General features: G+C 42.8%; 2 protein-coding genes across 3 annotated transcripts in view; one reads left to right on the top strand and one right to left on the bottom strand.

Moving 5' to 3' along the window:
- Nucleotides 1-5,899, top strand: part of CFAP97 (cilia and flagella associated protein 97) — a 33,052-nt gene extending 27,153 nt beyond the window's left edge. Inside the window, exons 5-7 of one of the 2 annotated variants that reach the window (XR_010071237.1) lie at nt 2,599-2,749; nt 3,458-4,333; nt 5,697-5,899. Coding sequence is in view for 1 of the 2 variants with exons in the window: in XM_063336057.1 (XP_063192127.1) it covers nt 2,599-2,749; nt 3,458-3,585 (279 nt within the window). In the remaining variant the exon portion in view is untranslated. Of the gene's footprint in view, nt 1-2,598; nt 2,750-3,457; nt 5,345-5,696 lie in introns of those variants that run through there. The other variant, XM_063336057.1, reaches the window with a different exon arrangement.
- A 4,213-nt stretch (nt 5,900-10,112) lies between these two features.
- Nucleotides 10,113-12,853, bottom strand: SLC25A4 (solute carrier family 25 member 4). Its single transcript, XM_063336745.1, has 4 exons — nt 12,658-12,853; nt 11,917-12,403; nt 11,239-11,379; nt 10,113-10,890 (listed from the first exon to the last, which is right to left on the bottom strand). The coding sequence occupies exons 1-4, from the start codon at nt 12,766-12,768 to the stop codon at nt 10,733-10,735; spliced, it is 897 nt and encodes a 298-aa protein (XP_063192815.1). The 5' UTR covers nt 12,769-12,853; the 3' UTR covers nt 10,113-10,732.
- Between the last annotated feature and the right edge of the window lie 2,433 nt (nt 12,854-15,286).

The raw sequence follows: 15,286 nt of genomic DNA on the forward strand, positions 1-15,286 counted from the left end.
CAATTAATGACATTCCTGTCGTTACTGTGTGTTACTCTTTCCTGTCCTTTTTGTGTTTTTTTTTTTTAATTCCTTAAATCTGATTGGGCACTTATTTGGTTCCGAACACCTGGATTATGTTATGTGATCCCATTCTTTGGTCATTAAGATCAATGATGAAATTTCCGTTTACTTTAGTGGTGCAGGATTAAGGCTCCCAGAGATTTAGCACTTCAAAAGAACAAGGAAGGTGTGAGTGTTCTTCAGTCCATTTCTCGAAAGGAGGACATAATGAAAGAATTAGATTTATATGTATAATTGAAAAAGAATACTTGTTCAAGGTACTTGTGCTGTTGTAGAAGGTAGGTCCTTGGTTAAGGACCTCAAGATTGTAGGGTTGGTAATAAAAACATAAGAATGGGATTAGTTCCGGGTTACAGATTTAGGAGGTCAGGACTGCCATTTCAATGTGTCGATGAGTTCATTTCTGTATGCAGCAGGCTGTTCTCCAAACTGCAAAATTCACAACTGCAAATAGCGTGTAAGTTAACGTGCCCTTGGTACAATTCGCAGCAGAGGGCAAGGGAAGCACAGGAGCTATTCTCTCATTCTCTAGAAGAGCTTTTCTTAGAACACTTGTGCACCACAGAATCTATATCTGCTCTTTCCATAGCTCAGGGCTGTATCAAGTCCAGTGTTAACTGTTCAAAAAGTAATGTTTTAATACTGAGAGAGGTCTTTTGTTTTTTATTCTTTATTTGCTTTAGCAATGGGGACTCGATACTTGTCAAAATACAGGCATAAAAGCAAAAGCAGAGAATTGTATTTTAACTAGGATAAAGTGGGCATATATAAATACTGTATGTTCAAAATGAAGCCTGAAATTACTGCAGTGTTAAGGTATGCGAATTCTATGAGGCTGTTACAGTTGGAGTGAAGACTTGAAACATGCTCGAGACTCAGAGGAAAGTCACTTCTATAATTTACCTGATCCATTTGTGGTGGAGCTGGATGTATCGAGAGCTATTTTTAATACTGAAGATAAATAAGTGATCTCTGCAAGTCTAAACGTACGTAGTTGTGCTAGGAGATGCGGATGAAGTTGTGAGTAAAATGTTGGATGTAGCATTTAGAGACAAGTCTACCATTTCATGTTCTGCAGCTGGCTTTAGTGAAGAGCTATTTCTAGCTGAAGTCCTTCCTTTGACTTTTGCTTACTTAGGTATTTCCACTTGACCATGAACTGACTGGCACTTGATGCAAGCACTTGTGACATATTCTGTCTGAGCCAAAATCACTTGTCCTTTCTCCCTTGTGCACTCTGTGCAGGTTTCTAGTGCCCGTGCATGAACTACCAAGAGTTTGTAGATTCCTATTATAGCTAGACAATGGCAACTGACATCCGATGAATACTATACTATTTCCAAAGTCACTTTCTGTAAATCTTTTTGTTCTTCTTTAAAAAAAAAATAATCAGGACCTGATTCAGAGCGGGGAAGAATGATTGTTTCATACAAAGTGCAGTTTAATGGCTATACAGGCAGATTCTTGACTTCTGTAAGTTGCAAACAAGTCTCTAAGGTACATATAAGTATGCATCTAGACAATACATCATTAAGAGGTATTTTTAGTATTTTGGAGGCTTGTGTAATCACAGTTAGCATTGCCTCTCGTTGATAGGATGCCTGTCATAATACTGACAAGGAATGGTTTTGTCGTTGCCAAATGTGTGTAGGCCATCAAATGAATTGAAATTAGTTAGCAGGGGGAATGTATAGATCTATGCAAGGCAAGCACCGGAGGCGAAATATATGAAAAATGTGCAGTTGTTGATTGGAAGTTGTATGTAGCTGGGTCTTCCTAATTGGTCCTGCCGCCAGGTTCTTTTTTTAGGTTATGGAAATTTCTTAATCCTTTTTCAAGTAGAAGTAGTTACGCAGAATAGCAATCTGTCCATGTCTCACAAATACTATGTAAGTAGCTGTTCCAATTTAATGCTTGCTGCGTGATTGCCAGGGTTAATTTCAACAAGAGGAAATGAAGTCTATAGCAATGATTTCGACTGGAATCTCTTAAAACTACATTATGGATAAAGTAAATAGTGTCTGGTGGATGTTTGTGCTTTCCTTTTGATGTTACTCTCACAGAATTGAGGTCAGTATTTCTCTCTAGGGATCCTGTAGGGCAATATAAAATTATCTAAGTAAGTTTGCAAATATAAAAAAAAAAAGCTTCTCATCCTTCCAGAAAATCAGAAGAGAGGAGTAACCAAAGGTAGGATTAGAAGAACGCAGCCGATTTTCTCACCACCTTTTCTATCGCCAAACAGATGTGTTGTTTCAAGTATAGAGAACTGTGGGGTACTAAAGATGTACTCAGCATCGAATTGATGATATGTAAGGGGTACTTACTATTTGTGTCGTCTTCTAACACTGAGAAAATAATTGAATGTGAGCAGAACAGCCTGTGCTGGTCACCAACGGAGGAGCTTGTGTTGTACAATGCTAAAAATTTGGGTGGTTTTTTGCAGTTCAAATAAAAATCACTTTCTGAATATTTGTTTTGTAGCTTCTTGTTCGTCCTTTCTTTTTCTTGATGATATTTTTCTTTGATATTAAGGCTTTCCTGAAAAGACTGGAAGCAGTGAAACCAACACCTGGTATGAGGCGTTCTGAACAACTGATGGACTATCAGCGCCAGATGAGTTACCTAAATTCATCACCAGCTGTAAGAAGAGGAAAATCTGCTTTCAGCCAGCTTAGTCCTTCCAGTAAGTACTTTGAAGTTGCGGATTCTTGCATTTCTTTGCATGCGTTTATCTTTCTATAATTCAGAATTGTGAAGCACTTACAGCTAAGAATAGCAAGTAAGTTTCGTTCTCTGTCTTCTTTAGATTGATCACTTATCACACAGAAATCAATAAAGTGATTTTTTTTTTTTACCTTAACCAAAAGTATGATGACCGCATGAACTGTTTACTTACCATCCTAAATTTCTAATAAACTATCTTGTCAATCATCTTTTCAAGACGGTCAAAAAAATCACTGTTGTAAAGAAATATTTCTCATTTTGCCAGTACCCTTTATTGAAAGGAAAAGGGGGGGGGGGCGGGAAGCACAACACAAGACCCCCAGAGAAGCTTCAAATTCTCATGCAGAAAGTGTAAATCTACTGACAGTAGCCTTGTTTCTCTTGAAAATTGTGTGTGCAGTATTTGGAAGTGGATCATATGTCCCCATAGATCCATGTATGTCGGGTTAAAGAACCACAGCACTATGGCGTAGGCTTGAATTCTTTGTCCTGAGCATTTACAAACAACTCATAACACTTTGGGGTTGTATTCAACTTCCTGTGACTTGGTGGGTTTTTTTCTGGGAACTGTGGTAGTGAGTGTTGCAGTACTAATATGCTGTGAAGTTTTCTGTTGTACCGAGCGTAAGCATTCTCGTTCTTTTTTGGTCTGTGTGTATTTTAACAGGAGGCACTTCAAGAGCATCCGCTGTACCAAGTACGATGAGCCAGAGGAACGAAAAACCCGTGTCTGATTCAGCCAGCGGGGCATTACAGAGACCTAAACCCACTAATGTTCGTGCTGCTTGGTTATAAGTGTGGTGTTTGCCTCGCATTCTGAGATGATCCTCAGACTTCTATTTTTAGTGCTTTTGTAAATTCTATGTGCAAAAAATATTTTATGCATTGTTCAGTGATTAAGATGCATTGCATATGATATAATTGCTTATAAAATGGTTTTGAGGGAACACTTTTACTTCAGTCAGTGTTTTCCATGACAGGAGGAACTTAAGAAAGAGAAGGAAATATTTAAACGGACAAGTTTAAATAGAAATCATTAATTATTATTTTATTCTCAAACCGTAAGTGGAATTTGTATACATAACGTGGAAGGACAGAGTTGCTGCACTATAGGCACAAGATGTAAAGAAGATCTTGAAAACAATAATACTTAAAAAGGTGGCATTAAACTAAAAAGCATATGCTTAATTCCAAGATTGTCCTTGTTTTTCATCCTGGCTTTAGGAAGGCCTTCTGAACTTGGTGGGTCATGTTCTTATGACTGAAAGAATCTCCTTTTTTCAGCAGCATGAAGGGGTGAAAAGCACTTTGCGTATTCCTGCATGGGTAGCTAGAATACCAAGGCTGCAGAAGATGTTACTCTGCCACTCTTGCGCTCCAGGTGTTGAACACTTGTTTTGTACTCAAGGCTGCATCTCTTCCAGATTTAAAAGCATTTTGGAAGTTGTATTGGGACCTTTGTGTAGGAAAGAAGAATCCGATGCTATTTGAACGAGAGTAAAGACTGAAGTGAACAACAGTCTCAGATTCACTCTAAACAAGAGTAAGTTTTAATTACTTCTCGAGCTAGAGAATATTAAGCAAAGGGAATATTTTATGGCCCTGCTTTTGCAGATCCTTGCCCTTCTCGGTGGGGAGATATAAACTTGAGCTGCAGGGAAGTTGAACATCTGTTTTTGGGAGCAACTACTAACAGGATTAAAAAAAAAAGAGAGAAAACAGAAAATCTTGTTTTGCTGCTTAACCTATTAACAAATACCAGATATTTGTAGTAATGTCAAATAAGCTTCAGTAGCAACATCCCATTTACACGGGGAGCAAAATTTAATGGAATTGGTAATTGCAAATAGTAAGTGGTATGCTTTATTTCTATACATAAAGGCAAACTTTCAGTGAGCTTATTTTGTAGGACTGTAGTCTTCTAAAGAGCATAAATTGTGATGCCACTATCCATGGATATTGCAGGAACCCTGCTTGCTTCCCCAGCTTCTTCCCGGGAGTGATACAGGAAATCTCTGTGTATTATGCATAACGAAAATATAAAAAAAAGCTGTGTTCAGTACTGCTGGGTCTTAGCCCTATGAAAAGGAAAGTTTATTATTCTTTGCGCGTGCTTGCATGGGGGCGTAGGCTTTCAGGTATTCTGCATTGTAACAAACTTTTTACTTGGTCCTGTGTGGTAGTTTGGCAGAGCTTCTGCACCTGGTGACCTGTGGATCAAATTCAGCTGTTTGACAATGTTTGAACTTTAAACTTTAAGCAGCATTGTGGCAAACAGATTTTTATTGCAAATATTATTCATTGATAGGGACTGTATGGAATTTTTTGCATAGTGCTGCTGTATTTATTTGTACTATTGTGCTAACTAAAATTATTCACTATTTAAAGATTTTTGTCCTTGAATGTGAATATCAGGGTCACAGTTTAAATACTTTTGAATGTTTGTATTTTTTTTTTTTGTGAAGGAGTTCACAAAATTGATTACTTTTAATCGCTTCATCTTATTTTATTAAACTTTGTTATGGAGGAATGTCAATTTTGTATGTCATTTTTGTAAATCATAAGAAATAAAATATTTAATGTGAATTGTTTGTCATTGCAGTGGCTTCTTTCAGAATATTATAACTGGTATTAAAGTGCAAAGGAGGTCATGGGAGAAGTGTTTTGTGCTACATGTCGTGGAGGAAAATGCAAAGAATTAGTTTATTCATTGATACCCTTTACCTGTTTAGTGACTCTGGTGTGGGTTTTTTAAAATAAGCCATATTGACACGTCTTCATTAAGTTAGATAATCTCATCAAGATTTTTATAGCAAAAAATCATGTTTGTAATAGGCTTGTATTTTGTATTTTTTGTAAGCTGCCACTTTATGTTCTCTTCTACCTTTTTTTTCCCCCCTCTCCAGAAGATCTCTTTGAAAGAAAAGCACAAGCCGCTCTGTTTCCTCCTTAAAGTGAACTGCCACGCTGGTTTGACGCATGGTTTCAGGTAGGAGCCAGTCTCTCCGCTGAAGCGACAGGATTGCCAGTTTGGGTGACAGCACTGGCATTATTGATCTCGCCACTGTGAGAAATGGACTGTGGTGCCTCTGTCATGTTTTTGTTCTGGAAGTGTCTCTTTCTCGTTGTGGGCTCCGTTTCTTCCAGGGCAGAGTTCTGCTGTGTAGTCTTTATACAATACTGAAGGTCTTAAAGACGGGCCTAGTTCAGATCATTGACTATATGAGAAGAACAGGGAGTGATGATACACCCCTGTCTGGACAGGTGACATGTGAGGGGCGTTTTTCCAAGCAGACCATTCATCAGATTGTTTGCAGTCTTTATTGAAGATCCTGAGGCATCTCTGCTGTCATCCTGCTGCCCAGATGAGGGTTTGTCTGATTGTTCTAAATAAAATGGCTGGCTGGATTTACTCGTTTTCCGTGATGTCTGTGGACTTTACATTGGACTGTATTTTCCTGATTGTCATCTAATGAGTTTCAGGGTAAACCTCTGTTAGAACCCTGAGACGCTCTGTTCTAACGCATCACCAATTATGTTTTTGTCCCAGTGCTTTTCCTTGTTCTTCATGGTCAACAGACAAAACTAACTTCCTGCCTTCCCAACCTGGGCAGCTCACGGAGTCATCTGGCAGATGAGAGCTTGTGGCTTTCCCTGGAGCACAGTCTGCACATCAGTGTGATGGAGATGACAGCAATGACTTGCATCAAGCCTCTGGCTGTGCAGTCGTGACAGTCATATGCAGGTGATGATGAATACACAGCGATAAATCAACAAGACAAATGGTGAGGCAGAAGAAAAGGTACCCAAGTGGTGTATCTTATGAACCCAGTACACCGAGTACATCTTTGTGGTGTTTACCTGCTGAAAAGCTTGAGCAAAATAGTGGATGAACCATGTCATTGTCGCCTGATGAATGAGGAAATACAGAGCTGCATATGGAACCATCTTCCAGGACTGAAGATTATGTTGAGGTCATCCTGTTTCAGATTTTGGCAGGGATTGCTAATGCCTGTGATACAAATCTGATTTGTCTTCAGGATGCATAGTTCTAATACCTTGGTCAAGAAAACTTTGCTAAGTGTTTCTTGGTAACTCTCCTCTTGGCCAAGAGGAGACAGGATTTCTCAACACTGATCCTTGTAGCTGTCACATGCGGTTTCAGGACCACCTGTGTTACTCACTACAGAGTCCTAAAACGTTCTCCATGATTTTTGTTCTCGGTTCTGATTGTTTGCAAAAATCATAATTCTCTCCACTATATTATCTGTGGTCAGAGCTTGGAACAAAAATAACAGGTCTCAGTTCTCTCCACACAGGGGCTCTTGGGACTAGAACATGCTATTGAGAGATTTTTCTGGTTTAAAGCGAGAGGGACTTCACCGGGGGAACACAGGTGGCTGAGATTTGCCTCCTGGGGCATGATACTTCTTTCCCTGACATCCTAGGTTGGCTCGTGGGACTCTCCCATCTCCAGCTGAGATAATCCAACAACAGTAACTGTGGCATCCCGGCAGATGGAGTGTTCTTTTGGGTTTTCAACAACTTAGCAAGGTTTTTTGCTTTTGCTATGCTTCTCACCATGTCTTAAGCTCTTCCCTGTGGCTTTTAAAGAACTGACGGCTGCTTCTCCCATGACAGTGTAGAGCAGAGAGTGGAGGTAGGGAAGTTTTGGTCTGCTGTCATAGATTCTCTCCCTCCTGCTCTCTGCAGTAGGCTACGCTCTGGAGAGACAGGTTTATCTTTCAGACCCACCTGAAGTTCCTAACTTCGTCTCACCCAAAAGATCAGTGTACCTCAGTTCCCTCCCTTCCAGAGCTGGGCAGTACAGGATATGCTGCGTGGTAGGTGGGCTTTGTCTTTCTATATTAGTAGGATATATTACAAAGATATTGAGGGCATGTTTCCCAGTGTTCAAGTGTAAGATATAAGGGAATAACTGGTTTGCCGCAGGCCTTATGCGTGCATAGTCTGTCGGTGACTAACGTATGAAAAGGTGCAAAAGGATTGGGGCAGTGGGATGAATTCTCTGTGACAACCAGGGTTCACTTAATGGGAGTTCAGAGAGCAATTGGAGACTCTCCGCAAAGTCGTCCGTTTTCCAGCTTTGCAGAGCTGATGGCTGGATGTTAGGTTACGCTTTCAGCAGTTGTTACACTGAGTGCCACGGATGCAGGGCAAGGCTGCTTTCAGGTGACTAGTTATTGCATTGACAGTTTCAAACTCTCACCCCAAGTATCTTTATGGAGAGCATTGCCTGGAATCTGCCACAGGGTGTGCATATGCATATGCATGTTCAAGCAGAAAGAAGGAGCTATTTACCTGTAAGTGTTTTCCATATGTATTATTTCACGTATTGTCTCTTCCCCCAGTGAAATTTTCCTGCAGTGATGCTCCTCACTCTTTGTAATAGGCTTTACTCCTTTGGTTTTTGCCCCCCCCCCCTTTTTTTTTAAGGAATATAGTAACTTCTTTCATATACACTCATTTGAGGCTTTTCTTCCTCTTAATTCTCTTATTGCTCACTCACACACATTTCCCCCCAAGGTTTGGTACCTCTGCAACAACCTGTCATTATCTCTGATATCTTTGTAGCTGACTTAGATCTTCTCTAGAACACCCCAGTGCCATCTGCAATCCCATCAGTGATGTAAATGTTTAATGAATAGTTGCAGTGTGTTAACAGGCTTCTGGTAAGGAACCGTTAGGAATGCGTGGAGGAAGGAGAAAAGGAAGAGAAAGGGCAGAAGCAGGCAGGTAAAGCTGCAGTAAGCACTTTGAAAAAACAGTACAAGGATTTTCTTTACAAATTTATAGGTTGCAACCCTGGTTATTTATTACTGGGAAGGAAACAGACCAGGTGTCTAATGTGACTGTGAAAAAAGGGAGATGAAATGGTAAGGCCAGGTTGAAAGAGACACTGTCTTCATGAGGCAAAAAATAACTAAATTTAGGTAACTTAAAAATAGGCTATCACTTTTGGAACAATATTTTCCCAGTAGTAGCTTGTACCTGCCTTCACCGAGGGAGTGGAGCTGCTGGTCTGAATCTCTAGCAGACACAGAGCCCATTGCACTAAGTGACAGAGAGCCAGGACTACCTGTGTCTGACAATAAATGAATTTCAAATATAGGGAAGTGATAACTGGAAGCTAAAGCACAGTTATGATTTACTGCTACTCACAAATTTGGTTAATCCAGAGCTCTCATCTGCATACTCAATTATAAAGAAAATCATAGACTAAATGTGCTCCTGGACCATAAGAGTAACTGGATAGTTCTGTGATAGTCACATGCAGTGTTAACCAAGGTAGTGTACACAAATACATTCTTTTTTGGAAGACTTGTTCCATTTATACTCCAGAGTAATCTGCTTTCACACAAGCAATGCTGTGAGACTGGGTGTCAGGGAACAGCAGCTACAGCAGTGACAGTACCTGCAAGAATGTCCCATCTCAGGCAGTGATAACCCCTTCCCTGGAGCTACAGTGTTCATTCATCAGTCCTATTAGCCCAGGCATTGCCTATTCTGCAGTTTATATTCAACATGGAAGTTGTCAGCTGTGTAGTTAATTAAGCAGCCTTTTACCTTCCTTATGTTTCCACAGGGTTTCTTTTCACCCTAGGGCACTAGATATCATGGGCATTCCAGGTGTTTCATCAAAACTCCATATGAAGTAGTAGAAGATGCAGCTGAAATAAATTATTTGAGTATTACTTGCATAGTCTTACCCCTATTCCTAGGTGGATACATACACATTTGTTTGTATGTGGCCTAACTGAACCACTGAACTGGACACAACTCACCTTCCCTCCTTTGCCTAGTTAGAGAGCCTATTCTTCAGTGAGTTCACAACCACACAGCATTTAAAGCTTAAAAACTCTGCATTGAGCATGTTCTGATCTCACTGGTAATTAATAGCTCAAGTTAATAATGGTGTAGTTGGCACTAGTTATTAAAATAACTCAGAAGTATTCTATTTTAGAAGACTTTTTCAAGTAAAATAAGGAGCAATGACTCCACTATCAAATGAGAACACTTACTGCAAAGTTAAGGGTAATATAAATTAATTACCAAAGCAGGTAAGACTATAGGGTAGTTCATCTGGAAGACAACTGGCTGCAGCACCCTCAAGTTGGATGCACTTGGCTTTGCTCTTGTAGAATTATCAACAACCCCTCCACCTACCGAAAGCTCTGCTGAAAATCTTTCAAGAGGCTTAGATTGTTCCAGACCATCACTAATAGGATGCTGATTAGCACATCACTTTAAAGGACATGTACATGTCATGTGTTCAGTGTACTGAAAACACCAGGAAAGAGTTCATTAATATATTAATTTATTTCACCGTTTTAGTTCAATTGAACATCAGAGCAGACAACTTTTTGCTTTGTGAAGATACAGGGAATTAACCACATGACTATATAATTTATCTGTGAAAAGGCTATAGTTAGGAACTCAGCCTGATGCTTTGGTATAATTTATGTTTTCAGACATTTTTTACTTAATATCTTAAAAAAATACAGCTTTAGAAGAAAACATGATTTTAATTAATGTTATAAAAGTCATCATGTTGTTGGGTAGCTAGAGACATCACTTAGTACAACAGGTACTTCTGAAAATCTCATTCTATTAAGATTTCACAGTATTGAACTAAGGTAAAGACCACGTAAGTCTTGTCTCTAGACAAAATGTATTACCTGAAATTTGAAGTATAATATATACACAGGTTCCAATACAAACGTTGGAGAAATTTTCATACAAAATGTAACTGTGATGCAGTGGACAATTTTTAAATTAATGCATCCTCATCTCAACCAGATATGTTACTCAAATTTTATTCTGTTTCCCTAGGAAATATTTTGTTGTCCATCACATCACAATAGCACATTTTTAAAAAAAGTTGATTGAGAACAATTGAACTACATTATGATGTTACATTTTAGACATATTTCTTGATTTCATCATAAAGTACTAATACAAAAGCTCCGCCCATGCCTCTCAACACATTCGACCAGGCACCTTTGAAGAACGCTTTGCCTCCTTCATCTTTAGCTATCTTCTTCCAGCAATCAATTGTGCCCTTGTACATAATATCAGCTGTGGAAACAGACATACAGGTCAGAAGGCTTGAAATCATACTGTGAGTCTGTTTCAACTTTCATGTATTTTAAACCAACACAGAATAAGCAAACTATAGCCAAGAACTTAAGTAATCAATTCATCAAAAGTAATTTTAATTCTCTACATGAAAATTAAAACAAATCAACTCAGCCTCTTAAGCGAACATGACAGAAATAACCTGCAATTTGTTCCTTTTGTTTTTTTAAGGATTTCAATAAGGTCATTAGTTTTCCATAAGACAAAAAAATACCCAGCATCTCCCATTGTATCTCAATGAAAAGAAACTTTCTGCTGCCAGAACACCATAGGAGCACTTATTCTTACCTCCCTTCCGGCCAGACTGCATCATCATCCTACGTCGCACAGTATCAAAAGGGTAAGAAACCAGCCCTGCTACTGCTGTGACAGTCTGGGCAATCATCCAGCTCACTACGATATGCACGTTCTTTGGATCAGGCAACATACCTGTCATCAAGAACAAATGAGCAGAGTCAGTACAGAAGGAAAGGGTTGTGGGGAAGATGGCTGTGGAAGGAACAATCACCCACCAACTGCAGGAGTCACTCAATCAAGCCTGCAACTTCTCCCTTCATCCGTATTTAACTATTAACAGGTGCTATGAGCAAAACAAAAGTTTATAGGTCTGTTGGATTTTGGGATCTAAGCCCTCTTCATGCTCCCTGACCAAAATGTCTCTCCTGCAGAACCCTCCCAGGCTTGTGTCAGGAGCTGCAATGAGTAACAAACTAGCATACAAGCCTTAAGGCAGAGAAAGATTAACTGGAAAGTGCCTGAGAACACACTGCAAACCCAAAGCTTCTGCTCAGAGCAGCAAGTTGAGGGAGGCAGGAACACATTTCAGAAACACCTGTTCGTATTCCAGCATTAGCACCCTCAACTGGTGCTGAGCCAAACCCTGCTTGTCCTTGTACCCCCAAGTGCCCTGGAGTGCCTTTCCTGGATGTCTCTTCCCTCACAGTCACTTCTCCATGCACTTCTTACCCTTGGCTGTGTCGTAAACCCCAAAATAGGCTGCTCTGTAGATGATGATGCCCTGGACAGACACACTGAATCCTTGGTACAGGCCCTTCAAGCCATCAGACTTGAAGATCTTGACAATGCAGTCGCCCAGCCCTGTGAACTCCCTCTCACTGGCTCCTTTGCCCACATCAGCCGCCAGCCGGGTCCTGGCGAAATCCAGTGGGTAGACGAAGCAGAGGGAGGTGGCTCCGGCGGCGCCCCCAGACGCCAGGTTCCCCGCAAAGTAGCGCCAGAACTGCTTGTGCCTGTCCACTCCACCCAAGAAGATCTGCTTGTACTTGTCCTTGAAGGCGAAGTTGAGGGCCTGGGTGGGGAAGTACCGGATGACGTTGGCCAGGTTGCCTCTCCAGAAGGAGATGATGCCTTGCTCCTTGGGGATGCGGACTATGCAGTCGATGATGCCCTTGTACTGCTTCTCGGCCGTGATCTGTTTGCTGGCATGCTGGACCTGTGGGGAGGAGAAGGAGGACGGGTGGAAGGGTCGAGAGAAGGACCCTGCCGGGGTGACCCTGCCTGCTGAAGGGCAGGGACCGGACCAGGCCTGGCCCGGCTCCCGCTCCCCCGAGGGGGTGCTGAAGGGCCCGGGTAACCGGAGCCGGCCGAGCTCCTTCCCATATTTAGTCAGACGGGCCGCCTGTGGCAGAGCCTCGCCGGGCTCCCCCCCGCCGCCGTCCCCCCCCCGGGCGCCCGCCGCCTCCTCACCTGCAGCAGCAACTTCACTCTCTCGATGGGGGCGACAGCCGTCTTGGAGATGGCGGCAGCGATCCCACCGGCCAAAAAGTCCTTGAGGAAGCTGAGCGCTTGGTCACCCATGCTGGTAGCCGGTCCGACACTCCCTGCCCGGAGAGAGCCAACGAGCCCCGCACCTCCCCACCCGGCCGCCCCCGCGCACCGCCGGCCAAATGGCCCCCCGGCCCCGCGCCGCCCTTCTTATACCCCGCGGCCTCTCGCGATAGGAGGAGGCGTCCCCCAGGGGCACGGGCATTGGCTGGGACCCCCCCAGGGCCCACCCCCGGCGGGGGGCGCGGGGCAGCGCCGCCATCTTGCCCTGTGGAGGGAGCGCGAGGGCCACTGGGTTCCGGACGTTTAAAGGGCAAATTAAAGTTATCTGGTCGCTGCCGAGGAACGCTATGTCAGAGCATGTGCCTGCTGTATTAATAGCTCCTGGGAGGCACAGGAGGGGACTGAGAAAGCTGGCAGGAGTACCTCAGGCTGCATTAACTGTTTCGTGCAGGCTGGAGGCTGGCGTGGGGGCTGAAAGCTTGCCCAGAGAGGGGCCTGGCTGTGGCAACCCGTCAGTTTGTTGACTGAAGTCAACTCGAAGAGGCAAGAGTGCTTTAAGCCTTGAGTTTGTGAGCACGGATTCACACCGTGAAGGGAGAAGGGGACACACGTGCTGGGCAGATGGATGTATACCCTTGTGTGGATGTCATGCCCTACAACAAAGGTCACTGGGGATGCATAGTCAACCTGGGAGGTGGTGTGGTGGTGCAATGTCCATGAACATGGGTGACTAGAAATGGGCTAGACCTCTCTGAGTCAAGGACAAAGACACCTGCTTCATGTTTGATACACAGTGTGAACTTGCAGGCATTGAGGTCTTTAAATACCCCCGCATGCTCCAGGACCTGGCTTTCCCGAAGAGGAGACAACATGCCTTCCTGCATTGTACGCTCTTTTCAACCCTGCAAGGTCAGACTCTCACAAGAGTCGCAGTGAATCCCTTCGAAAGGAGGGAGGGAGGGGAAGGGACTCCAGGAAGCACATGCCCAGGCACGCTCAGGTTGCTTGGCTTGCACCAGATGTGAAAGAAGAGTAAAGGCTGTAGTGAAACCCTGCCTTCATTCAGTGTCTGCTTCCTAGGGAAAAGTTTGAGTCTCAAATTAAGATTACATGGCTCCATCACTGGTTTCCCTGTTTCTCATCTGTTCTTTTTATCTGACCCCCATAAGAAAGCAAGAGCTTACGATTCACTGTTGGGTGACTTTGTGTGGAATAATTGCATCAAAGGCAACGCGGCAAGTTGTAGCTGCATACCTAGGAGTTTGCCTTAAAAAGGCATTAAGATGTGCACCTAGGACAATGTTACACTGAGGAATGCATAGGGTAGTGGGGTCTGCTTTGGTTTGGTAATAGGGTATCAATAGTGGAAATAGGATTCATCTTAATGTAGGTGCTAAAAGATTGTCTGTTCCACGAAGAGACATTCTCTTCGGGACAGCAAATCTCTTCTCACTGACGTGTTTGTTAGCATGAGTCAATGAGACTGTAAATTTGATCCCCCATCTCTCTTGCCGTCTGCCTCTCTTAGGTCTGTTGAGGTAGAGGTCTCTTCTCATGAACCTCAGCTCTGGGAAGCAGACAGCAACTTTAACTTCCAGGAGCACCCTTTGCACCTTTGCCATCCTGGGCAGATGGAGCCTTTCCCCGGCTTCTAAGAAAGGGGAAGAGAGCACCCCTGAAAAAGACCTTTTCCCTGAGCAAGGACCAAAACGCAGGTGCAAGGGGATCCCTAGAATTAGACTCTGAATTGAGGGGAGTATTGTTTAATGTATGTATTCTTCACCTTTCCTTTTTCTTGCTCATACTTCGCTCACGAAGTCTGGTGTCTCCTCTCTTCACAGGAAAGTAAATATCCCTTTAACTTCTCAGGGCTTCTGCTGCTGGTTTCATACAGACCCGTGGGATGGTGGTGCTTCCCGACTGCCCAGACTGATAAGGTCTTCTCAGTGCGTGCACTCAGGTGTCACCTAATGCCCCGCTGACTGGTGCATGGTGAGTGAGAAGTGGGAGAGTGGCAGTGGGATGCTAGTGGGGAGGGAAGGGAATGGGGGGCTTGGAGTGAGGCTGTGGGGGTGGGGTCCAGCCTGAAAGGGTCTTTTGCCTGCCCCTCACCCACCATCTTTGTTTTAGCTCATTTAAATTGCTTTATCTTTTTTTGTTAAATTTCATTTTTAGCTCTTTTAACTCATGTGAGGGCGTTTTAATTACATTTTAACGAAGTCTTTATCATAAGAATTCCAGTTAATTTTTGAAGTTATTGTGTGCATCATCATCCCATCCACAGAGACTCTTAGCTTTAATAGGTATTTCTGTATCAGTAATACAGTTTACCCAAGGCTGCCAGCATTTAAAGAAAGCAGTGCATGGAAAGTGAATAGTCACTTTTTCTGCTTCTCCTCTCCCTTCTCTGAGCCCAGATGTCTATTTCCAGGAGATGCTCAGCTTCCAACCAGTTTTAATAAAAGGAGGGCTGGACCAGGACGTGCGTCTGCTTCTCTGAGGGTTATTCTTCATTTATTTGATTTTTGCTCCAAGTGGCTGTTTTGGA

This window comes from Chroicocephalus ridibundus, chromosome 5 (genome assembly GCF_963924245.1).
Source record: "Chroicocephalus ridibundus chromosome 5, bChrRid1.1, whole genome shotgun sequence".
Taxonomy (NCBI): domain Eukaryota; kingdom Metazoa; phylum Chordata; class Aves; order Charadriiformes; family Laridae; genus Chroicocephalus; species Chroicocephalus ridibundus.

Bases quoted from the DNA above. Each gene is read 5' to 3' on its own strand.
- SLC25A4 (XM_063336745.1), bottom strand. From the start codon at position 12,768: ATGGGTGACCAAGCGCTCAGCTTCCTCAAGGACTTTTTGGCCGGTGGG. The intron at 12,404-12,657 runs GTGAGGAGGCGG...TCCTCCCCACAG, and splicing joins GAGTGAAGTTGCTGCTGCAG to GTCCAGCATGCCAGCAAACA. The intron at 11,380-11,916 runs GTAAGAAGTGCA...TCTTGATGACAG, and splicing joins GGTTTACGACACAGCCAAGG to GTATGTTGCCTGATCCAAAG.